Source organism: Lissotriton helveticus, chromosome 11, assembly GCF_964261635.1.
Source record: "Lissotriton helveticus chromosome 11, aLisHel1.1, whole genome shotgun sequence".
NCBI lineage: Eukaryota > Metazoa > Chordata > Amphibia > Caudata > Salamandridae > Lissotriton > Lissotriton helveticus.
In genome coordinates this window covers 1,001,914,092-1,001,938,994 of record NC_136072.1, presented here as the reverse complement: position 1 = coordinate 1,001,938,994, position 24,903 = coordinate 1,001,914,092, and the positions used below count along the sequence as shown (strand labels likewise).

At 44.7% G+C, this 24,903-nt stretch overlaps 1 protein-coding gene across 1 annotated transcript in view; it reads left to right on the top strand.

The window, feature by feature from the left end:
- The window catches only part of MYO1H (myosin IH), a 749,175-nt gene that overhangs the window by 643,221 nt on the left and 81,051 nt on the right, over window positions 1–24,903 (top strand). Inside the window, exon 29 of the mRNA XM_078666099.1 lies at window positions 15,053–15,150. Within this exon, the coding sequence (XP_078522225.1) occupies window positions 15,053–15,150 (98 nt within the window). The remainder of the gene's footprint in view (window positions 1–15,052; window positions 15,151–24,903) is intronic.

Genomic DNA, 24,903 nt, shown 5'->3' with positions numbered 1-24,903 from the left:
CTTTAACATTACATGAAATAAACCTTAAAGTCATCTAAAATATATTAATATGATTACGATATTAAAACAGGTAAGAGAAGGTATCAAAATGTACAGACAATAGAAAAAACAGAAAGTATAGGGGATAGAAATTGAAAGAGTCAAGAAAGAAGAAAAAACGAAAGTAATAAGAAAAGGAAATAGACAAAAAAGAATGGGAGAAAAATGTACAATTGAACAGAAAACAGAGAGAAAAGTACATTTGATAAGAAATATTTGGTAAAAAATGGGATAAGAAAACTGAAATAAGAAAAGATAAAGAAGTTTAGGCAAGAAAAAGACAAACACCATATAGAAAAAGATAATGGAGAAATGAATTTACCAGAAAACATGCACAAAAACATATACAAAGATCGAGGGTGGTGAGGCCACATAAGGGAAAGACACAACCAACTGGAGATTCCAGGGCGGAAACGGAAGGGAGGGAGCACACCATCCAGATGGACTTGAAATCACATTGAAGAAATTTTTTTAAAATAGCACTTATCAAAAAAAAACATGTTATATAAAATACAACACGATACAGTTCATTACACATTACAAGAAACTGTGACTAAGCTTAAAATAAGATATTATAGAGTCAAACAGCAGAATGTGAAGGAACAGCACCTGAAAAAAGACATAATCTGTAAAATGCAACACAACACAGCACAATACACATTTAACATAACAGGGAATTAAACTTAAAATGAGATAATATAAATTTAAACTGTGGGTTTAGTGACTTCCATGTCCTCCTGTTTGAAATTCTCCACAAAGCGTTGTAGTATAGTGGGGTCTTCATAGGTCGTAGTTTTATTCTTATAGGTAACTTTGAAAATACACAGATGTATAAGACCAAATCTGGCATTAGTATCATGAAGTGCTGCTCTCATGTCCAAAAACCATTTCCTTCTGTCCACCGCCGCTTTAGCGTAATCCTGAGAATAGAAGAGGAGGGACCTTGCCAAGAAATTCTTCCTTGGCCTTTGACTGCCTGCAGTACCTTCAGCAAATCTGTGCATTCCTCCAAAAAGTACATGATAACACCTCCTGGCTTAGGAATTGAAGAAGTAATTTGTGGGCTATGGCCTAAACTGTGAGCCCTTTGAATATTTAAAGCTGGTGTATTAGGAAGGCCAAGAATCGTTGGAAGAAAAGATTGAAAGAAGGTGATTAGATTAGAGCCTTCAAGGCCTTCTCCTAGACTATAAATTCACAAGATTTTAACCTGCTTCTGAAGTTGTGAGACTTGCAGCTGTATAGAAGGGCTTTGATTCACAACAGACGGTAAAGAGTCCACTCTAGTCTCTATTTGAACAACTTTGCTCTCCATAGAAGACCACTTCTCATCCAAATTCTGAAGAAGTGTATTGGTTTCTTTCAGGTATGGCTTAAGGGCTCTTATTTCTTCAAGAATTAGCGCCATGGATATTGAAGGGGAGATACAGCCGGCGAGGGAGGGTCTTTTTTAACCCTTTTCCTGATTGAAGTGTCGAAGTGGCAGCTAAATTTGCTGTTATATTACAAGAGAGAAGGGGGATATTTGCAGAGCTGGTGTTTAAAGGAGACGCCATATCTTGCTCAGACTCTGCCATAGTCTCTTGAAGGGCGCTGAACGGGTTTCAATCTGCCATGAATGGAGGAGCAACAAAGGTGTTACCAGCAAGATTGGCCGACTTTGTTCTCCCCATACACAAAGGAGCTAAAGAAATAATAAGCTCTATATATTTGAAAGATGTGCCTTAAAAAATTGTATTATAAATAAAACAATAGTTGATCACTGGTTTCAAAAAATTGTTGTTCAGAGAAACAAAGAGCCGGACTTCAGGGATCTTTGACAAGAACAAAGCGTCATCAAAAATGCCTTTAATCACCATTAAATGAAGATTCTGGCCGTCGTTTTTGAGAATAAACATCCAATGTGAGAAGGAACATTGCTGTGAGCAGAGAATAATGAGGAGATTAGTGAGAAATCACCTCCATTGTTCAGTATGAGGAAATCATCCTTGCGGTGAAAAACAAAATGGCGGGCGCGAGTCCTGAAAGGAAACGTGCCAGCTGAAAAAGGAAGTAAAACCGCTCACCACAGTGTCAAGGAAAAATTCAGAAGAGCAGTAGTGGAACACTTCATGCTCTAATGAAGCCAGGTAGAGCGGCGCCGAATGAAGACATCCAGTCAGGAGGGGCTCGATTCTCCTAGTCCGCTGCGGAGCTCTACCAAGAGGCAGCCATCCCCGTCGGCGCCACGCCCGATAATCTTACCTGGGTGTTCTGGTATCTTTTTCCAAGGGCGCTGGTGGCATCATCCCAGTAGACCTGAAATCAAGAGAAGAACCCGTTTTAGTAAAAAGGAAGGACAGTATCCTGACACACTCTTGGTGTAATAACAAGCACAATTACTTTTTCTCGATGTGGGAGTTCCAATTATATTTTTGTTTGCTTCTTTTTAACAAAAAGCCATCATACTCAAATTAGAAAAGCCTCCAAAGGTGTATTCCATCCATTCCTCCACAGTGCATATAAGGAGTTAATGATCCTTTCAGGTAAAGGAAATTTAATACAGTCACTTATAAAACAATCCTTCAGAGAGTGTATAAAGTATAAAGGGTGGCACTATTGCATGGTATTGTACTGCTTTGTTCAGAATCTTCAGGATGCCGCTCACAAACATTTCTGAAAATTTCTAAGTGGTGTAAAATGTATGTGTTAATCACACCAAAATACACATCCATGTGTTAAAGTGCACTGGGTAGTCATTACAAAGTCATAGAGTGCCTGGCAGTGCCTATGATAGAGAATTTGCTATGTCTTGATGCCTGCAAGAATGAGACATTCTTAAGACTGGGCAACCCTTCTTCAATTATTTTCCAATGATCTCCTTGCAAAGTTCCATATCAGCATCTTCTAGAAGCATCCACCGTTTGAGTTGTATTCTTGATTCCAACATATCAATGAGTGTGCATGCTAAGAATGTCACAAACAACACAACCTTCCTTCTGCACTCTCCTCAAACAGAACTTCCCCTGTTGTTACTACATCAAAACCTAGCTAAAATACTTTCCCTACTGGTCTTCAAAGTTAACTATTGCAATGGAATATAGAGGACTGCCCTGCAACGACTGTGTCTGTTCAGAAGGCACAAAGCTATGCAATCCCCTCTTCTTTGAACTCAAGCACAATAAAAACATAACCTCTGCACCGTTGTCTCTTTGTTGGATCCTGATCAAACAAAACATTGATTTCAAGAACCTGTGGCTGGTGCACAGGACACTCCAGGGTCAATCACTCTCCTACTGCACCAATTTGCTGCTACTAATTCAGCAGACCGGACCACTGTCCAAAATCTACTCTCCTTACATCCAGCGAAGTGCAAATGTTTTAGTGAGAGATTATTCCTTTCTCCACACTCCCCCCATTTCCTCTACAAACCCCCACATCTCCACCATTGAAGACATTTTTTTAAGGTGTTTCTGAAGATACATCTCTTCTGATAACTGTTTGGCCTGCATCCCAGCTGACAAGTTTTGCTCCAGAGACTAGAAAATGTTTATAAAGTGATGACTATAAATCTATTTTCCATATCAACTGTATTAACTTAAATGCTCCTTGTTCTTTTAAAAAATGTTAACATTCAAAGAAACGTATGGTAGGTGTGTTAACTCTGGTGTACTACTGAAGGTGCATGGATGGGTAATGGGAGAAGCAGACTGTCTGAAACATATATTCACTCTGAATGAGTATTCCATGAAACTGCTCTTGGGAAAATGCAGCTGTTGCATCTTCACACATGTGCTCCTGGAACATTTTGTGGCACCGCCAATTTTTTTTAATCTACTCCAAAAAAAAGCCATAAGTCTACAAGAGCATATCTAAATGTTTTGTACATTTCAGTGTACTGACATTCTCGGATCCTGAAGACGCGTTTGTCCAGTTGGCTTGGTCATTTTGCAAGTCCTAAATGCCAGCGGCCTAGGACCAGTGTTTAGAAAGTGACTGCTAGCTTGATATCTGAAGCCCTGAGCAAGAATCAACCTGACTAGCTACAGATCTGAAAAAAATAATTTGTGTAGAACTAGACTATACATTCGCTTTCTCCTCTACTCTTTGTGAGACCCATCAAACCATTCCCCCAATATATCACTCTTGAAACTTGAGCAATTGGCGTTGAGGTTGGTAGAGTTGCCTTGCCCAAACTTACTCAAGTTGCAGAATACATCCTGCTAGCACTGGACATGCCATCACAAGTGATCTTAGCCCTTCTAGAATACCTAGAAGAATATAAACAGGTGTCTAGCTTCAAAATGAACATGGTGAAAATGCAAGCGTTTGATTCTAATTGCAGGTATGGTGGCTACACTGAGAGAGATATGTTTATTTTGAGGTCTAAGAAAATTACCAGGTAATTTATTCATAAATCCTACCAGGCATATCAACACCCTGGGCAAAGCATATTACACAGAACCCCTTAGAGAAATCAGGAACGTCCTTCACAGGTGGGATTCCGTATTCCATTTCTGGCTAGAATCTATTAAGGAGAATATTCTTTACAAAGGTTTGCATGTGCTCCACTGCTCCCAGTGATGTTGGCACACATATTCTTACTCAAAACCTTAACTAGTAAACATGTTTGTATGGTGCAGGAACAAGGTGCTGGTTCTACCCATTATGTTTCAAAAGTTCATAACCTTGTTATGGTGCCAGCATGCCTCGTTGTGCTAGATATGCTTCCCTTGCAGTGCTAGCCTTCCTCATGTGGCGTCATGGCCTTTCTTGTTGCACCAGTCCTAGCCATCATGCAACTTGGGATACATTAGGTTTGATCTGAAGTCTCAGGCATCTGTCCTGAAGCAGGACTAAGCATGGTTTTGGGATTTGTGGGCCACAGGGACCACCATGAGTTTCACGAGCTCCCCATCATATCTGAGTGGCGGTCATCTTTGGTGCAAATCCTGTTAGATTTCCAACTCTTGTGGTATCAGCAGATATCTCAGGTATAGAGCTATAAGTGTGTGTGAGTGGAGAAGTGTGGCTCAGGGGTTAGAGGCGGCAGACCCGGAATCTGAGATCGGTCCTGGACCAGGGTTCAATTCCCCGCCCCGGCGGGTCTTGGGCTAAAAATTCCACGGACTCGATAATTCTCGTCCCGGTGCCTCCTTGACTCACGGGTTCACACTCTGTGACTCTGGGCAATAGCTTGCTTAATCTCCACAACGGCCCCTCGCGGCGGGATGCCTGACTTTCACCCTGTGGACACCCTGTCGGGGCTTCTCACAGGGGAATACCAGGACGGGTTCCCTAGGCAAGCGCCAGGATGCCCTTTGTGGTGACAGGTTGCGCTATATAAGTATACCTACATTTACATTTACATTTACAAAAGCTGTGTCCACTTGGAAAATCTCACTGGCTTTTAAGGATTCTGATGTGGTCACACCTTATCTATCTCATTCAGCTCCCTTGCCTTTAAGGATCTGAGGTCTCACCATCTTTAAGCACCCAAGATCTCACCATTAGGGACATCTAATTTCCTGCCATCCTGGACATCACAATTCCCACTGATAGTCATTCTGTGGAAGAAATAAAGGCCAAGATATACGAAGGCCTTGCATTGTTATTGTGCGAAATTCCAAATTGCATTACAAAGACTTCAGTGAGATTTAATAAGCCACACAAAGCCACCTTGCATGGCTTAGTAAAGTTAGAGTCTCTGCCTTGCGTGTCCTCGGAAGGCGTTCCATGGGTGAAGAGTGGGTAGTCCATTCCATCCACCCATGGATTTTGGTGCATTCCCAGATTTCCTAACACTAGTAAACCTGGGAATGGGTCAAAATGCTACGCCTTCCCAATTGATGTGTAGCAAGAAGAAATATGTGTATTTCTCCTTGTTTATTCCTCCTTCTATGTGTGCTGCATTCCACATGTCTGATGTGGTGATGGCATCAGGTTGGCGAGAGCAAGGAGGTTCCAAATCCTTTCTGTCTGTCGGATCAAGCCAAAGGACAACAAGCTAAACTCTATCTTAATGAGAAAAAGCCAAAGCGGGAGGAAGGGAACTCTAAACCTGACTGTTCAATTTACTAGAGAGTGTTTAACAAATGATGGCTGTATAGCTGTAAGACATTGTCAGGCATGTCCTGCAGAGGTCCCTTGGATATTGCAAAAAGGACTATTACCTGCAGGAATTCTGCAGCACGTAGAAAAAGAAAAAAGCTTAGAGGATTGTTTTTGTGCAAGAAGGTGCCTCTTCTTGCACCAAAATATTCCTTGCTGTAACACAGGCACTGTTGCACCATTGAGCAAGGATGCCTGCATTGGCACTAGGCTGCAGTTAGTGCACCAGCGCAGGAAGAGAGCAGGAATTTCCCATATATTAGTATACATTGTGCATTCCTGCCCTGTCACGCAGCACAGCACAGCACAGCTGTTGTCTTGCTACATTGTGTTGTTAGTAAATCTTCACTAAAATTAACAGCCGACTAATCAAAAACCGTTACACACCAAAAGAGTAACAAGTCTGTGAAATTATTGAGCAGAACAATGTGGTGCTTTAGTTCATGTAGTAGTTAGAGATTGTGCCCATAGTGTCACAGTGCCAGATCATAAGGTTGCCAAGGTAACTGAGACAGGCAGACCCAGAGGTTGAGGTACCTAGGTTCTACCAGAGTGCTAAGTCCCTGTTATTACCTTGTCACTCTTGCATGACAGTCAATCATCATTGTGACTGATCCTTAAGGCATGTTTTTTTTCTCCTCTCATCACCTGTTCACCCGCTCATATGCACCTTTAAACGCATGTCCGATGTGGCGATAGAGAGCAAGAAGGATCCACATCTTTTCTGTCTGTGAAACTGCATGTTAAAACACTTTCTGCCACTGAACCACTGAACTCTACTCCCTTCTACTCAGCTCTAGGATACTCTGCTCCCCTCTATGACACTCTGCTCCAACAAATCCAGTCTAAATCACTCTTCTTCCCCACTCCACTCTAGGATTCTCCACGCCACTAACTTTTAGTAATGCTCAACAGCAGCAAAAGTGGTGTACAACATGGCAAAAGCACATCGGCAAAGTCAATAGTTCTTCTATTGGTGAGATCTATTGGCTTTGCCAATGCTTGTGTTTTTTGTGTGTTGCTTTTAACATGTACCCGAGTACTTCAGCTCCTTGTAAAGGTGCACACCCTTGGCCAAGTTCCTGCTCCCAATATCCTCTCAATCTTTCTATTATTTCTCTAACGCAATCATACAGAACAAACAACTTCCAGCGCCTAAATACTGGGATGGAATTAAAAATTAAGTGCGGAGCAAGACCTCTGACCTCCTGGCCAGGGAAACTGCTCTCCCCTCATGCAGCTCCGTCATTGCGCCTCTGCCCCCAGCGCCTTCTGGTCCCCAGATAAGGTGTTTGAGGCCCTCCTCCACCCACAGGCTCCTGCCAGTGCCTCATCCCTGGTGGCTCAGTAGGAGAGCCTTGCTCTTTTGCTGGTCCACTTTTCAATCCTTTCTGTTTGTTTTCCCTGTCTTTGTCTGTCTGTGCCTTGGTGTCGGTCTTTGCCTGGTGGACTGTTTGTACAGTTTGTGCCTTTTTGTTTCTTTGTGCCTTTTTTGCCTGTTTTCACTGTTGCTTTGTTACCGTTTTGCTCCCTTTCCCGCCACTACTGCCCAAGCGGCCCCTCCCCCCCCCTGCGTATTCCCGCTCCTGCCTCCAAGCTGCTCTCCCTCCCCCCAACCCCTACTAAATGGCAGCCGCTGCACAACAGGGTGCGTAAGACCTCTGACCTGCTGGTCAGGGAAACTGCGCTCCTCTCGCGCAGCTCTGTCATTGCACCTCTGCCCCAGTGCCTTCTGGTCCCCAGGTAAGGTGTTTGAGGCCCTCCTCCACCCACAGGCTCCTGCCTGCACCTCATCTCTGGTGGTCCAGTGGGAGAGCCCTGCTCTTCTGCTGGTCTGCTTTTCTGTTTGTTTTCCCTGCCTTTGTCTGTCTGTGCCTTGGTGTCTGTCTGTGCCTTGTTGACTGTTAGTACGGTTTGTGCTTATTGTCTTTTTGTGCCTTTTTTGCCTGTTTTCACTGTCGCCTTGTTGCCGTTTCTCTCCCTTTCCTGCTGCTGCTGCCCATGCGCCTCTCCCCCTGCGTGTTCCTGTTCCCGCCTCCCAACTGCTCTCCCTCACCCCGACCCCTACCCCTACTTAATGGTGGCGGATGTGCGGCAGTGCAATGGACGCATGCAGCGGGCGTGCCGCTGGTGCGCCGAAGGCACGCAAAGGCAAGCCCGTCTGCACCCATCCACGATGCGACCATGACCAGCGCCAGGGACCCTGATCCTCCAACACCCCCACCGTTACGACCCAGCAACCCTCCATGCACTGAACCCCGGACGAAACAACAACTGCCTGCTGTCGACGCCAAACACCACCCAAGGCCAGTTCTCCTGGCGCCCAAACCCCTGAGCTGCATCCTCCTCAATGTACGCTCCCGGCACAGATATGCAGTAGAAATCTGTGACCTCCTCAACAACCTCTTGCCTGACGTTGCCTTCCTCACAGAGACCTGGACCAATGCCAGCTCCGCACCTGACATTGTAACCGCCATCCCCGACGGTTACAAGATCCAGAGGAAAGATCGCCATTGTACACAAAAGCTCCTTCCGACTCATAACCACTATCTCGAATGACTCCTCACCCCTTATGAAACACACCTATTTCCAGATCCTGATCAACCCCAGAACAACTCTACGTGGAACTCTTGCCTACAGAGCTCCCGGACCCTCTGCCCCGTTCACTAACACCATTGCAGACCTGATCACGCCCCACGCCCTCACCTCCCCGGACTAGGCACTACTCAGAGACCTTAATTTCCACCTCGACAACCTCAGCAATCCCAACATCACCACCCTCCTGGACAAGCTCACCAAGATCAGACCGAGGCAGCTTGTCACCACCCCCACCCACAAAGCAGTACACACCCTTAACCCCATCTGTGCAGGAGGAAACAACATTTGCTTCAGTCACACCACGCAACCCCTCTGGACGGACCACCTCTGCATCTACTTCTTCTCGAAACCCACCGCACACAAGCCTACACCATGCCCCCAAGCAGAAACTGGAACAAGATCACCGAAGAGCACCTCAACTCCACCCTCAGCAGCACTTCTCCACCCAACACGACCGATGCCAACTCTGCAGCTAACAAACTCCACAGATGGATCACAGACTGCTCAAACACGCTTGCACCCCTCAGAACTCCGACAGACAATGCACCACTAAAGCCACCTGGTTCACCACAGACCCCTGAGAATCCAAGCGCAGGTGCCTACCACCAACTCCCCAGATCTGTGACAGATTCTTCTTCAACTCCCACAACTCCAAGGGACTCTTCAACATCATACAAGAAATCACCAATACCCCAGTGAAACCTCAGACATCCCTCTCTCCCAGGACCTCTGAAACAAACTTGTCTCCTTCTTCCATCACAAGATCAGGACTCTCTACAACGACTTCGACAAACAGAACCAAGGCACCAACCCAACACTGACCACCAGCAATGCCACCCAGCCGACCATCACTGCCTGGACCCCTGTCGCCACAGAAGACACCACAACGACCATGAGGAGCATACACTCCGGAGCTCCCATCGACCCCTGCCCCCCGCACATCTTCCACAGGGCCACCTCCAGCATAGCCCTGGAACTACGATGTACAATCAACTGCACCATTCCCTGGTGACTGGAAATGCGCAGAAGCCCTTTGCATATTCAACGGATCACAAGAACTACGACGTAAAATCAACTGCACCTTCGAAACAGGCACATTCCCTGATGACTGCAAATGCGCAGAAGTCAAACCCCTCCTCAAGAAGCCCTCCGCAGACCCAACGGATCTCAAGAACTACAGACCCATCTCTATCCTCCCCTTCGCCACCAAAGTCACCGAGAAGATCGTCAACAACCAGCTCACAGGGGGCGGAGCCGGACCGGCGGCCAAGATGGTCGCTCGGGTTCCCGGCTCCGCCGGCTCTCCTCTCCTCCCGCCTGATCCCGTCGCCCGCCCCGCACAGCTCCGGTGCCCCTGTGTGTCGGATGGTGCGCTCAGCGGACACGCCCGACTCCGAGTGCTCTCCGTGCTCGGGAGGCGAAGCTACGGACCTCCGTGATTGTGGCCTGCTCGAGGCGGGCAGCCGGGACCCCGAGTGATTTTCCTGCCGCCTGGAAGTGCGACAACAACGGCTGCGCGGACCCAGTCGGTACCGGTGACCCACTATGCTGGTCGGCCCGCCCCCAAGGACTTGGCGTTAATGTGGCTTGTGGAGCGTAAGGACATGATGTATGCTGTTCTTTGGTCCCCCCCCCCGATGGAATTGGTTATTTGCGGCTGGCTTCTTGCTGCTCTTTTGGGACTCGGCTTGGCATGCGACGCGCTGCCTCTCCCCGCATTCCAGTTCCTCGGAGCTGGTTGCGGAGCGGTACCGCTGTTGCCTTATCCTGATTGTGGGGGGGGGACCGTCTGTGCTCCTGCACCACTAAGTGGGGGCGATGCCTCTATTGGACGCTACTGTTTTGGAGCTGTTTTTGCCATCCCCCCTTTCTCTGCTCCTGGGGCGGGCGGCCCTGACACCGGTCGCTGAGGCTTCTATGGGGGGTCCCTTTTGTGAGTATTGTTGCACGGAGGTGTTTCTACATATGGCGTAGGCAACGCGCCCAATCGACGGACGGGAGTGGGATCTCCTGCCTCCCGTGCGCTAGAAGGGCATGCCTGGTTCTGGATTGCTACAGGGGTGAGCCCGTTATCACCGGACTGGGGACGACAACCTGCCGCTGGTCTCCTGGTTGTGTGACATTGTTTGTGTGGCTCCGGCTCCGCCGTACTCTACAGACACTATTCTGAGACTTTGTTGGCAGCGACGGAGAGGTTCTCGTATCCTGGCGCGGAGTCTCACGGTGGGTGCCGGACGCTACAAAATGGCCGTCCTTGTTATTCTACGCATTGTTCACCGGATCGTATGATGTTAAAATGGCGGCGGCTTCCCTTTGATGACGCAAGTACCTGGAACTTTGTAAGGCTCCCTGTTCTGTTCCGCTCTGGTCTGCCCATTCGATGAGATTTAATTGCCTTCTTCCGCCTCCTGATATTTGTGACATATTTCTGCTCGGGACGGCGTGATTCCTGTGCATCAATGGCGTCCCGTTCCGTGTGTCATCGTGGGGGACTTTCCGTCTTGCTTGGGTAGTTTGAGGGGCTGGGCCGTAATCCTGACTCTGATCATGTTGCTTTTTGATACATATTGTCCATCCTGGTAATACTATGATGACGGGGGGCGGTGGGGGGGGGGGCCGGGGGCCTGTATTGGGGTCCCTCCCTGTTTCTATCTTCCCCTTTCGTGGGGTTTTGATTTTCTTCTCTTTTCCCTTTTATTCTTTGTTTCTCTTTCTCTTGTGTGGAATATTGTCTCTTTTCTTTCCCTTTATCTCTCTTCTCTATATTTCGGGTTAATATATGGGGCGACAGGCACGCTGCTAGGGGGGTAGGCCGTGGCCGTATGCAGAGGTGCAGGGTGGGGGGTTGTTGTTTTTTGTTCACTTTTTCTGTTCTATGGCCTTGTATGTTCCTTTTGTTTTTTGTTCTTCTCTTCCCTTTCTTCCTTTTTCTTTCCTTTTCGCGGGTATGCCTGGAGGTAACTCGCCGTGCGTCTTCCTGATTCGAGTATGTGGTGTATGTTTTATGTTGTTTTACTGCGTGGCGGGCGGGTATTCTTTTAGGCGGGGACGTGTATGTGGATTGCCTATCCTGTGTCTTCATCCTGACATAATGTCCTGCTTATGTTGCTTCTGCTGCTAATATCCTTTTTCTTATATTTAATCTCGGCCTTGATGGGCTCTCATTGTGTGGTATCATATCCTGACTTTCTTTCATTTAAAAACCAAACCTTCCCTAATCCTGTGACCGTGTTGGTATTTGGATCTCCTGAGTTACAACATTGACTTACGAGGTGTATTTCCGCATTGCTCCTGTTTTGTATTGTTTATTGATTATACCTCTGTTTCTATGCTCGACCGCACGGTTGGGGTGTTATGACTGTAACTGTCTAATATGAATAAAGGTTTTAAAAAAAAAAAAAAAAAAAAAAACAACCAGCTCACAATCTTTATAGAATCCAACGCGATCCTTAACACTTCTCAATCCGGATCCCGCAGCAACTACAGCACCGAGACCCCCCTTCCTAGTCGCCACGAATGACATCCGCACACTCCCTGACCAAGGCCACACAGCAGCCCTCATTCTACTAGACAGCTCAGCAGCATTCAACACTGTCTCCCACCGCACACTATCTGCCAGACTCCCTTGATGCCAGCATACAGGGAACTGCCCTAGACTGGATCTGCTCCTTCCTCGCCGGACAAACTCAAATAATCCGTCTCCCGCCCTTCCTCTCCAAACCCACAGAGATCAGATGTGGAGTACCCCAAGGATCCTCCCTCAGCCCCAAGCTCTTCAACATCTACATGGCCGCCCTCGCAACCATCGTTAGAAAACACGGACTCAGCATAGTATCCTACGCCGACGACACCCGGATCATGCTCTCTCTCACCAAAGAACCCAACATCACCAGACACAGTTTCCAGGAAGAATGAAGGACATCACATCCTGGATAAGCAGGAGCTGCCTGAAGCTCAACTAGGAGAAAACCAAAGTCCTCATCCTCGGATCCACACCATTCCGCGTGGGACGACACTTGGTGGCCCTCTGCCCCTGGTAACCCTCCCACACCCACAGACCACGCCCGCAACCTCAGCATCATACTCGACTCCTCCCTCACCATGAACTGGCAGATCAATGCTGTATCCTCCACATGTTTCAACACCTTCTGCATACTCCACACAACCTTCAATATTGGATCCTCCCTCGAATCCAGAAAGAAAGTCACCCACGCACTCATAAGCAGCAGACTGGACTACGGGAACGCCCTCTAAGCTGGAATCAACAAATCTCTACTCCACAAACCCCTCCTCATGAAGCCCTCCACAGACCCATTGGATCTCAAAAACTATAGACCCATCTCTCTCCTCCCCTTCGCCACCAAAGCCACTGAGAAGATCATCAACAACCAGCTCACAATCTTCATAGAATCCAACGCGATCCTCAACACTTCTCAATCCGAATTGTGCAGCAACCACAGCATCGAGATCACTCTCCTAGCCGCCACTGATGACATCCACACACTTATTATTGTTATTATCAACGCTTGTAAAGTGCAGCTAACACCTTACAGGTACCCTGGCGCTGTGATACGAATGTCTAGCTTAGCGTAGATACAGAAGGAGTGCAGTTACCAGAAGAATGAAGAGATTAACTGGATGGCGAAGGACATACTCAAGGATAGAGCCAAGTCTTTATCCTTTTTCTGAACTGCAAGAGATCATCAACACTCTTCAACCAAGTCCACATGGCATCCCTCATTCTACCAGACCTCTCAGCAGCATTCAACACCGTCTCCCACCGCACACTAGTCACCAGACTCCACGATGCCAGCATACAGGGAACTGCCCTAAACTGGATCCACTCCTTCCTCACCAGCCAAACTCAAAGAATCAGACTCCAGCATTCCTGTCCGAACCCAAAGAGATCAGATGCGGAGTACCCCAAAGATCCTCTCTCAGCCACACCCTCTTCAATATCTACATAGCTCCCTCGCAACCATCGTCAGAAAACACGGACTCAGCAAAGTATCCTACACCGACGACACCCAGCTCATCCTCTCTGTCACCAAAGAACCCAACATCACCAGACCCAGTTTCCAGGAAGGAATGAATGATGTCGCATCCTGGATGAGCAGCAGCTGCCTGAAGCTCAACTCAGAGAAAACATTCTCGGATCCACCCCATTCTGCGTAGGACAACACCTGTGGCCCCCCGCCCTCATTATCCCTCCCACACCCACGGACCACTTCCGCAACTTCGGCATCTTACTCGACTCCTCCCTCACCATGAACTGACAGATCAATGCCGTATCCTCCAGGTGCTTCAACATCCTCTGCATACTCCGCAAGACCTTCAAATTGATCCCCCCCGAATCCAGAAAGACAGTCACCCATGTAACCTAACCAGCAGACTGGACTACGGGAATGCCCTCTACACCGGAATCAACAAATCTCTACCCCACAAACTCCGGACCATCTAGTGCGCCGCAGCCAGACTCGTACTCAGCATCTCATGACAAGACCACATCACCCAGCACGTACGAGACCTCCGCTGGCTCCCCATCAAAAAAAGAGTTACCTTCATGCTGCTCACACACTCTTACAAATCCCTTCACAACACCGGACTCCAATACCTCAACAAAAGAATATCCTTCTTCACCCCCAAGAGAAGCCTCTGCTCCGCCGACCTGGCCAAAATCCCCTGCATCCACAGAGCCAGAACGGGAGGAAGATCCTTCTCCTACATCGCGGCCAAGACCTGGAACTAACTCCTGCTCAACATCTTACGAACCCCCACACTGCACGCATTCAGGAAGAGCCTCAAGACCTGGACCTTCGGAGGAACCAGAGATGCCCAAAATCCCCCCTCCCTCCAGTGTCCTCAGACCCTCAAGGGTGAGTAATGCACTTACAAATCTCTGATTGATTGATTGAATGATTGATTGATGTTCTTTCTGGTAATAGAGAGTCTAGATGCTATTGACCATGACGCTGTCACTCACCCTATCCATAAGTTCCAACCTCCTCTACATTTAAACCTTAGGGCACTTTGTTGTTGCAAATACTTGTTGATTCTACCACCCAGTACCCCTGATACCACCTTTCCAAAAATGCCTTAGAGTTGTTCATAGGTTAGTGTACTAATTAATCTTTTTACGTTAACGCATTTTAGAAAAATTTAAAATACTTTTTGATCACATCATGGTAGCACATGTAAACACATTACGCTTTTAATAAACAGCAGTTAATGAATCTAACTATTTATATTGATGATTGCTATGAAGTCACAATACAAATCATGTATTATGATGTAAGACTATTCATTTCTTTTTTCCTGCTCCCAGGGAGATGCAATCTTACAGTGTGACCAGATATTTGAAACCATCACCAAACTGTGTATGCTGACCAAGAAAGAAAACAGTGTAAATGTTGTCCAAGGAAGGTATGAAGCTGGGCATGCATATATGTGCATCCATGTTTAATCATTAGATAATAGAGTTCTGAATATATTTAACAGAATGGCATTTTTGTGAAAGGTCATCTGTTCTACATGTTGTCGAGAAGTTAAAGGTGTGAGAAGTTGAAATTAAAATGTCTAAAGAAAAAGAATCTCAAACCAGGATGCAAAATCTTAAGGTCAATATATTCACTAATTGTAGGGGTGTTTTACAGCTAGAGAAAATGTTCATTCTGTAACACAAATTGTACAATAAAGTAGACAACATCTTGTTGTTAGTCTTCTTGCCTCCAAACAAACCCAATTAGTTAGTTTGTTGTATTAGTGCTAAGTAGAAGCTCTACCACAACCATTCCATAAGGTGAAGTGAAGCAGTCTTAGAACTGATCCATGGTGCCTATTAGACCTCATTTTGGTGGGGGCACAAGGCAGAAATGGGCTACAGGACCCCAATCATAATGGTTGAGCTCAGTTGGCCCTTAGTCCATCCTACTGTAATTCTGCAAACTGGAACAAGTGTGCAACCCTTTCTTCAGTGGATGCTCAGAGTAGCAAGGACGAGCAGTCACAGGCTCCGATGGAGATAGTGTTGTGGGCAAGAGCTCAGAACTTAGCAGTTGACCAAAAGTCACAATAACTTCATGTCCAGACTAGTGCTTGTTTTTTTGTAAAATCAAGTACTTTAATCACACAGCAAAACTAAATACTATACAAATACATTAGCAAATATAGGGTTGTAGCTCTGTTTATGATTTCAATATTCCCTACACACCTCCACCCAATTACAGCATTCTCTCCACACCAGGTGACCCTAGAAGCTACATTACCCAATATGCTGTGCATGAATTAGGAACTGTTACCCCAATAGACTGATATGCACAGCTCAATTCAATAGGAAAGGATCAGGTCCTCTCTCTCAATTTGCTCTGAGATCATCTCAGTCCTTTGCTCTGGTCGCAGGTAAAGCCCTGTGGTGCCTGTAAGATGGTTTCACATATCAGATGATGTGATGGGTGGAACCTGCGCCTTCTCCTCAGCACCAGAAATGATGTATGATTACTGCATGGTGGAGCCAGATGTCATAATATAGCTTGTTCGGAAGTTGTGTCCTCCCTGGCCAACCGGGCTCTTCTCAGCAGCGACAGGTACCACACCACACTGAACTTTCAATATCAACCTGCACATATAATGACCTCGCAATATCTATCTACACTATATCATCAAAGTTATTAGATGTGAAATTAGAGTAGTAAATCTATGCTTCCCTGTGTATTCTTAGCTTGACAATATAGTGGTTGTCGATATTATGGAGTCAATATATGTGCAGGGTGGTATTTCTGGGTTCAGTATTTTGAAATACAGCCATACAATATTGGAAAAATGGGCCAGGTAATGCATTTTAGAGCACAATTTGAAGCAAAATAGGACCCAAAGAATGCAAATGTCGGTCATAGCTGTAGAGCTTTCTATTGGGGTTGACATTAAGGTCCCTGGTGAACACTCGTGCTAGTGAAGTATAACCGAGATGGTCTGTAAATACCAGGTACAAATTGCACTTACCTACAACCGAATCTTGGGAACCACAATTGATCCAGCAGGTTCTCTCCCCCACTTAAAATTTTATAAAAGATGAGCTACATTTTTCATTCTAGGGCATAAGGTGTCCTTTAATTGGCTAAAAATAGATAGATTCCAACAGGACACCTAAATGTGTCCAGTTCTTTAATTGTGAGCCACAGTTTATCTTGGCCCAGACTGATGGTGTTTGAGGTTCACTTCTCAAGAAAACTTTAGAAAAATTAAATTTATAAAACATAATTTACTAGCAAATTGATTAAAAAGTCATGGGTTCATTTTTAAAATGTATAAAGCATCTACTTAAATTCAGAACATTCCCCTTTCTTCCGTTTTCAACCTGTTCATTCAGAGTGAAAGGGTAGGCTCTCTCCTTTGAGAGCTTGGTCAGTTGCATATGTATGGCTCAGATAGTTTCTATATTGAAACATAGTTCTGTAGAGAAATAAATAATTATCTAAAAGTAATCAATAAAGTTTAACAATTTTGTTGTAGGGACTAGAGTATCTGTTGAAGAGCTGTCAAAACAGTCACAAAAAAGGTTTTGCTATTAATAAATTTAAATTAATAGGGTCCAATCAGACTTAGGATATAACTTGAATTACCACCATTCTGTACAAATGCCAAATAAGAAAAATAACTCTACGTTTCACATCTCTGAGTTCTGCATTCTAAGGTTTATTCATATGAGTAATAATAGCACAGTTTATTTACTGCACGAAGAAACAACACTAACAGTCGTCTATCAGCACCAATCAGAGCCTTTTATGAGTTCAGGGAGTCCTGAAGACAGTGTGCAAATTGGGGAGGGCAGTGTGAGTTCAATGAGACCTGGACTGAATATGCAGTTGGGCAGACTACAACGAGTTCAGGGAGACCGGAACTTCGTGTCAACCAGGGACTTGTGTGAGTTCAGGAGACTTGGGCTATCTGTAATATTCAGGGTGAAGCATGTGAGTTCAGGGAAAACTAACCTGTTTCCCAATTAGGGACAAGTGTCTGAATTTAGGGAGATCTTAGTTATGTGTGTCATTTAGAGGGACCTAAGCTGTCTGTGCCAACCTGGAAGATGTGTCTGAATTCAGGGAGACCAGGATAGTCGATGCTAATAGGAAAGACTAAGTAGCCTTTGCCAATTGAGGAGAATTGTGTCAGTCAGTTCATTAAGCCCGAAGCTGAAACAATCTGGCAGACTATTGTGAGTACAGGGTGACCTCAGCTGTCTGTGCCAGTCAGGGAGACAGGCAAGCTCAGGGAGACCTGTTTATGCCATTCAGGAAGGCTTGTGTGATTTCTGGAAGATCTCTGTTGTCTGGGACGTGGCTTGGAGTCTGTGCAAGATGGTGGCTCCCTCTTGTGCTCCGGTGAGCCCGCTGCGCCAGTTCGAATTTTACAGCAACCACAGCAGCCTAAATGTGACCCCCATCACAAATTCGACAGGCTGTAGTGTCCTGCCACAAGAACACTACACGGCAAGGGGCCAATCCTGTTGTGTTAGGTGGTTTTCTAGCTTCAATTGCTGATAGAGCGTTGGGCAAGATGGCAGCGCCTGCTCCGTTTATTCAGTGACTGCCAGTGCAGTCACGGCCACATCCAACCCATGATTCATGCAGTTATTTGTGGACTGTTTGGCTACTCTCTTTTGCATGGTACCACCAGCAAAGGTTCGGTACACCACACTGCTTCAATCTGCTTCACTTTGGCTCCACCCACAAATGTCCCACCTCTTTGAATGCACATTCTCAGGCCTTACATCTGATTGTTTAATGATCTTTCTAGACATTTTCATTGTACTACCTCGGCTCCCATAGTACTGGAGCAGCAGCTACAAGTGAATCCGTAGTTCAATGGATGACATGAACTCTCCCCTCTTATCAGTCATAATCTATAATTGCTAATCCTGCGATCTCCATCCTCCAACACTACGATACCTGCCTGGTACTTTAAATAGCCCCTGCCTCTTCCTGAGCAATGTACTCACACTATAGCCCAGTGTCACATTGCCACAATTTCATCATGATTTGCCCTCTGGAGTGAGGCTCATGGAGTGTCTGCGGTGGAGGCAACATTGAGACAAGATTCTGAGGCAGCATTCAGTTTCTGGTGGCATGTCACTTCTGAACACTTGCCATTGTGCGGTCCTAATTATTTTCTCTGTCTGACTTTCTCAAATCTTCGGACTCCCCACAGCGCTGGATCTCCTCATAGCTGAAGTAGTGGCACCCACAATTATTAAGCATCCCTCATTTGCCTGGCCTATTCGACTGTGGTCTGAACTTTTTGGAGAGTCATCTCAAGCCCAACATGGCAGACTCTAAGGAAAAGAAAATGGAAGTGAAGGGAACCTAAAGAGGCATTAAGACATATATGGATTTCTTGCAGATGGAAGTTGGTATCATGTAGTACCTCAAAGACCTGAACATCATTAACACAAATGAAGAGAGCTTGTTAAGTGCCATTGCAGACAGACACAATGTCCACTTCAAACAATTCTTACAATCGGAATCTTTAACAGCCACCCTCAAATGTGACATCACAGAACTAGAAGATCACAAAAGAAGGATCTTTGGTCTTACAGATGTAGTTGAGGATGCTGCACCACTGATGACAGTATATCTAGAAAGTTAGACCCCTGTAACATTAAATCTCCTTCCCTGAAGATTTTGAACTTGAATGTGCTCATCAAATTCCTATATTAAAACCCAAGAACTCCTCTTGACTGAGCCCAGTAATCTTCAAACCTCTGTGTCGCCAACATTCTGGAATCCTCTTGCTCACATGACGAAGGCCAAATCAATCTCATGGCACCAAAATATCCATCTCAGAGGACTTTGGCAGAGACACAGTGACAATGAGAAAGAAAAGTTTTCTTTAGACCTCAGGAGGTTTTCTTATAGAAAGATCAATCCAACATTCATTTGCCATTCTAAATTTAAAATCATCTTTAAAGGAAATATATTGATCTTTACCGAACCATCAGAACGTAGTACTTTTCAAGAAAATACATGTGAAACACAGATGGACGAGGAAACTACCTCTTCTAGAATAGCTATGTTAACCCCTACTTGAATATCTTGTTGGACACAATGTGATCTTGCTCGAATTCCTAACAGCCTTGTGCTCTGCCAATCATTTGAAGCTGTACTGATGCCATTGTTCTCCTCACCTGCCCGCAGGATGGTCTTTGGATCTCTATGTTGTACTAGTGGTTGTTCACTTTTTTTTACTCATTTCTTTCACATGTTTCTTGTATGTCTAAGGTTGTCACATAAATACAAAATGTTACCTCATCTTACTCACTATATTGTCATTGTTGATATCATACTTAGCTGGTCATTTGTCTAACCATTTTGTAATCCTGTCTTCTTTGGTGCTTTCAGCTGATGTTGCTAACTGGAGATATTGCTCAACCGGCTAGGTTGTTGTTTTCATTTTTATAAATATTGTTGATGCTCTGACTATACCAGATTTATCTAGATTGCTTTCAGTATACATTCACTCTAGGTGCAGGGGGTTCCCCTTATGAGGATATCCCCATAGCTCCTTTGTTTGATAGTTTATATCTTGGGATCTTCCTCTCCTCCTAAGGGGAGGTTTTAGTGGATGACTCTTTGTTTTACTATCACTTTCCCCCTTTCTTCTCTCATCTCCTCCCTTCTATGAGACACTCAACTGGCTTACTGCACATACTTGATATGAAGCTCAACATTCATATCCTCAGCTCACAATTTCACTAATCATGTTTATCCAAAGCTCCTCCTTGACCACCTTGAAAGTGGTATCTCTTGGCACCAAAGGTCTCAATCACCTGGCTAAAACCAAAAAAGATCGCTCAATATTTTGAAAGTTTCAAAGGCGATGTAATATTTCTTCAAGTACCTACAATTGGTTTAAAGAGGCTTTGTCCATGCGCCAATCTCCAAAAATTCTGTTTTCTTAATTGCTGCGGAGCCGGATAATGTTGTCAGATTGCCAATTACTATTACAGTGTAGGGATATGGAGCTCTATGCCATTACCATCTATGCACCTAATAATGATGATCCTTAATTCTGATCATCCATGAATGCCAAATTGGTGGATAATGCCAAATTGGTTTGCTTACCCCAGACAGCCTGTATTATTTTAGGAGGTGACTTTAATCTGCCAATAGATGTCATTTTAGACAGACACTCAGGCTATATTTATGACACCAGTTGCATCACTCTTGCACCACGCAATGTGGTGCAAGAGTGATGCAACTCAAAAATAAGACTTATGAAGCCATGCAAGGCCACCTTGCATGGCCCTGAGTGGCTTCATAAATCTCAAGTAAAGCAGCACAGCGTAAATCTCTGTATGGCCTTACTCTGTGCTAGGTGTCGCATGGTGGGTGGTTATTGTTCCCACGTAACTGCCATGGTCTTAGACGCATTCACAAGAACTTGTAAACCTGAGAATATGCCAAAAAGATACACCTTACCAAGAGAGGCATAACGCGGAGAAAAATCTTTATTTCTTCTCATTGCTTTCTTTTTGTATGTGGTTGCATTCTGCAGCACACATAGAACTATGGATATGCCTCTCACAATTGTATTTTTGCAGGAAGGTGCCCCTAATCCTGCATTCCTGCATGCAACACAAGCACCCTTGCACCATTTTTCAAGGATGTCTGCGTTTGCGCTAGGCTGCCAAAGTTGAGCCAGTGCAGGAGATTGATGGACGGAGAAAAGGCAGGAATGTGCTGTATTCTTTTAAAACGGCGCATTCCTGCACCTTTCCCTGTCACACAACGCACAAAGGTGACCTGCTACACTGCACTGCGTGATAAGTCTCATAAATAAGTGGAGAAGTGGAGAAGTGTGGCTCACCAATTAGAGCGGCAGACCTGAGGCAGAGGTCTGGCCAGGGTTCAATACCCGACACAGCAGGGTCTTGGGCTCAATGTCCCCGGACTCGATAATTCTCGCCTCGGTGCCTACTCTAATCATGGGTCCCACTCTGCAACTCTGGGCAATAGCTTGCTTAATCTCCACAACGGCCTCGAAAGTGCTAGGATGCCTGGTTTCACCTTGGGGGTGCCCAGTAGGGGGCATCTCACAGGGAAAGCCAGGAAGGGTTCCACAGCGGTAAACAGCGCCAGGATGCCTGAAAGGTGATAGTGCGCTTTACAAGTATACATACATTTACAAATATGTCCCTCAGCTTTTAAAAACATACTTCCTAAAGCTCACAAAAGCATGCACAATCTTTGCTCTTCACACGGTCTTGCTGATGTTTGGAGATTTCTTAATCCAACATGCTGCGGCTTTACCTTTTTTTCATCTCCCCACAACAGTTTTTTCCAAGGATTGTCTATTTTTTAGTCAATGCCTCCCTTTTCCATGAAACCTTTAGCGTTTCAATTGATACCATCTGCATCTCTGACCATGCCACAGTTGCTATCTCGGTAAGTATCAATCCATCCCCACAAATGTTCATGGCGTATGAACAGTTAAATCATAGAATGTGACTCCGATGTACTTGTGTTAGATTAAAAACCAGCGTAAGTCTTTCAAGAAAATACGATTTCTGTTTCCTCTTCTGTCACTTTTTGGGTGCTTTATAACGCGTGTTTCGGGTGATATGTTTTAGTCGTATGGCCAAGAGAAATAAAGATGCTGAATCTTCCCTGGACCCTGAAAAAACGACAGAAGGATAATAAAAAGAAAAAATCTTTACAGACACTATAGATTCTACACTGCTGGAGGGCCTCAAACATGTATACAACACTATTGTAAACAAGTCCATTAAGGGGTTTAGGCTCAAAACAGTAAACATCTCTTCTACCTGAATAAAGCCTGGAAGTCTATGGCGGCCTTTCTAGCATTCAATCATAACAATAGACTTATAACGTCTATTAAGGATAGTTATGACAATAACAAAGCCAAGACTGCTGCTATCTTAGAGTTCTTTAAGTCATTTTATGCTTCACTTTACAGTCGCAACATAAACGGTTCCAAGGAGGCATGTTTATATTTCTTACACGCCATCCCCATGAAATCTCTTTCAGAAGCAGACAAACTCTCTAAATAAGCCAACTGAAAAAAGCTAAACTCCTGAATGCAATCAAATTAATTCCAGAAAGCAAAGTCCCAGGCCAGGATGGTTTTCCTGTTAATTTGTATTAAACATTTGCTCACACAATTCTACTCCCTCTAGAAACACTGCTTAACCATGTTCCTCCTACGGCAAAGTAACCGGTACTAAGGGCAAAGTTAAGATTGTCATCATCCCTAAGGAAGGGAAAGACCATTCAGATCCTAAAAACATCAGCTGGAAATCGCTGATAAATATAGAGGCAAAAATATATGCAAAGATATTAGCCAAACGCCTTGAACTCCCTCATAACCAAATAAATTCTACTCCCTCTAGAAACACTACTTAACCATGTTCCTCCTCTGGCAAAGTAACCAGTACTGAGGCCAAAGCTGATATTGTCATCATCCCTAAAGAAGGGAAAGACCATTCAGATCCTAAAAACGTCAGCCGGATATCGCTGATAAATATAGAGGCAAAAATATATGCAAACATATTAGCCAAATGCCTTGAACTCCCTCATAACCAAATTAATTCATGCCTCCAAATTAGGAGGGCAGACTAAGAAGCAATAATACTCAAATGTTCTCTCATATAATTGAAAAATCCTTTCTAGCCCAGTCACCGGCTACCATCGCTATAAACATTGGACGCCAATAAGGCTTTGGACAAGGTCTTTTGGACATATTTAGAAGCAACACTCCACAAACATAACCTGGGTGAACTTGACTCAAGAATGAACATGGCATTTAAGCTGTACCCACAGCGAAGTGTAGAATTAATGGTACCACCTCCACCCCTTTTCCATTGCAGCAAGGTACTCGTCAAGGCTGTCCACTCACTTGTTTTTTGTAGCAATAGATACCCCCTAGTAATGATAAACAATTCCTCTAATATTAAGGGTCACTACTTTGGCTCTTCCATGCTCAAGACTGCAGTATATGCCAATAATATTCTGATTTTTTCTGAAGATCCAGACTCATACATATCGACTGTGATAAAATATTATACACTAATTTTCTATCCTCTCGAGTTATTCTTTAATTAAAAAATAAAACTTAGGTGTTACCCCTCAACAGCTATTGTCACCCTTCTTTCATTATGGCCGTCTTGGGCCTTCAATGGCAATCTAAATGTATCAAATATTTATGTTTTTGGTTCTCTAGCCACCAAACTGAGCTGGTTATATACAACGAGCAAAGAACAATTTAAACAATTGAAGACATTGGGATCCCCTAAACATATTTTATGGTGGGCCAGGCCTGAGACATTGGAAATGATGGTGGCCCCTATAGTGAGTTTCTTATCTAGCATGCTTTCTGTTGCCTTTCTCAATCATTCTTCTCAACCATGGATACGGCCGCTTCAAGCCTTTCGTTGGTCTAAAAATAAACCCAGAATTGCTCTCAAACAATGTTGCCTGCCATAAGAGAAGGGAAGTTCTAAACTCCCAAACTGGTTCAATTATCAGTCTTTTTTTATCTCTCATGGCTCCTGTTGGTTAGATAATGATTTGGGGCCAGATGTAGGTAAATACTATTTACCTATTCCTAAATACCGAATCATACCGATTCGGTATTTAAAAATAGGTAAATAGTATGTAGGTAATTTTTCGGTAAATTTTACAGAATCTGTAAAATTTGGTATTTACCGATTCAGTAATTGCCATTCATTCCTATGGGCCCGGAGGCCCATAGGAATGAATGTCAATTACCGAATTGGTAAATACCGATTCGGTAAAAGGGGGAAAACATTGAAGGGTGGCAGGATATCACTTTGAGACCCTGTTGCACCCCTCAATTGTGTATGGGTGCACATGTTGCAGAAGTACATGCCCTAAGGGCATGTATGTCTGCAACATGGCACTTTTGGAAAAGCAAAAAAATGCTTTTTCAAAGGTTTTCATTACTTACCACCAACTTGTAGTTGGTGGTAAATAACGAATCCTTAACTGAAGAATGCACTAACTTGAGTGCTCCCTACATCCTGGATTTGGTAATTTACCGAATCGGTATGTTAAGAATACGGTATTTTACCGAATCCTTAAATTACCAATTCGGTAAAATACCGAATCCTACAAAAATGCCACCTACATCTAAAAAGCCCAA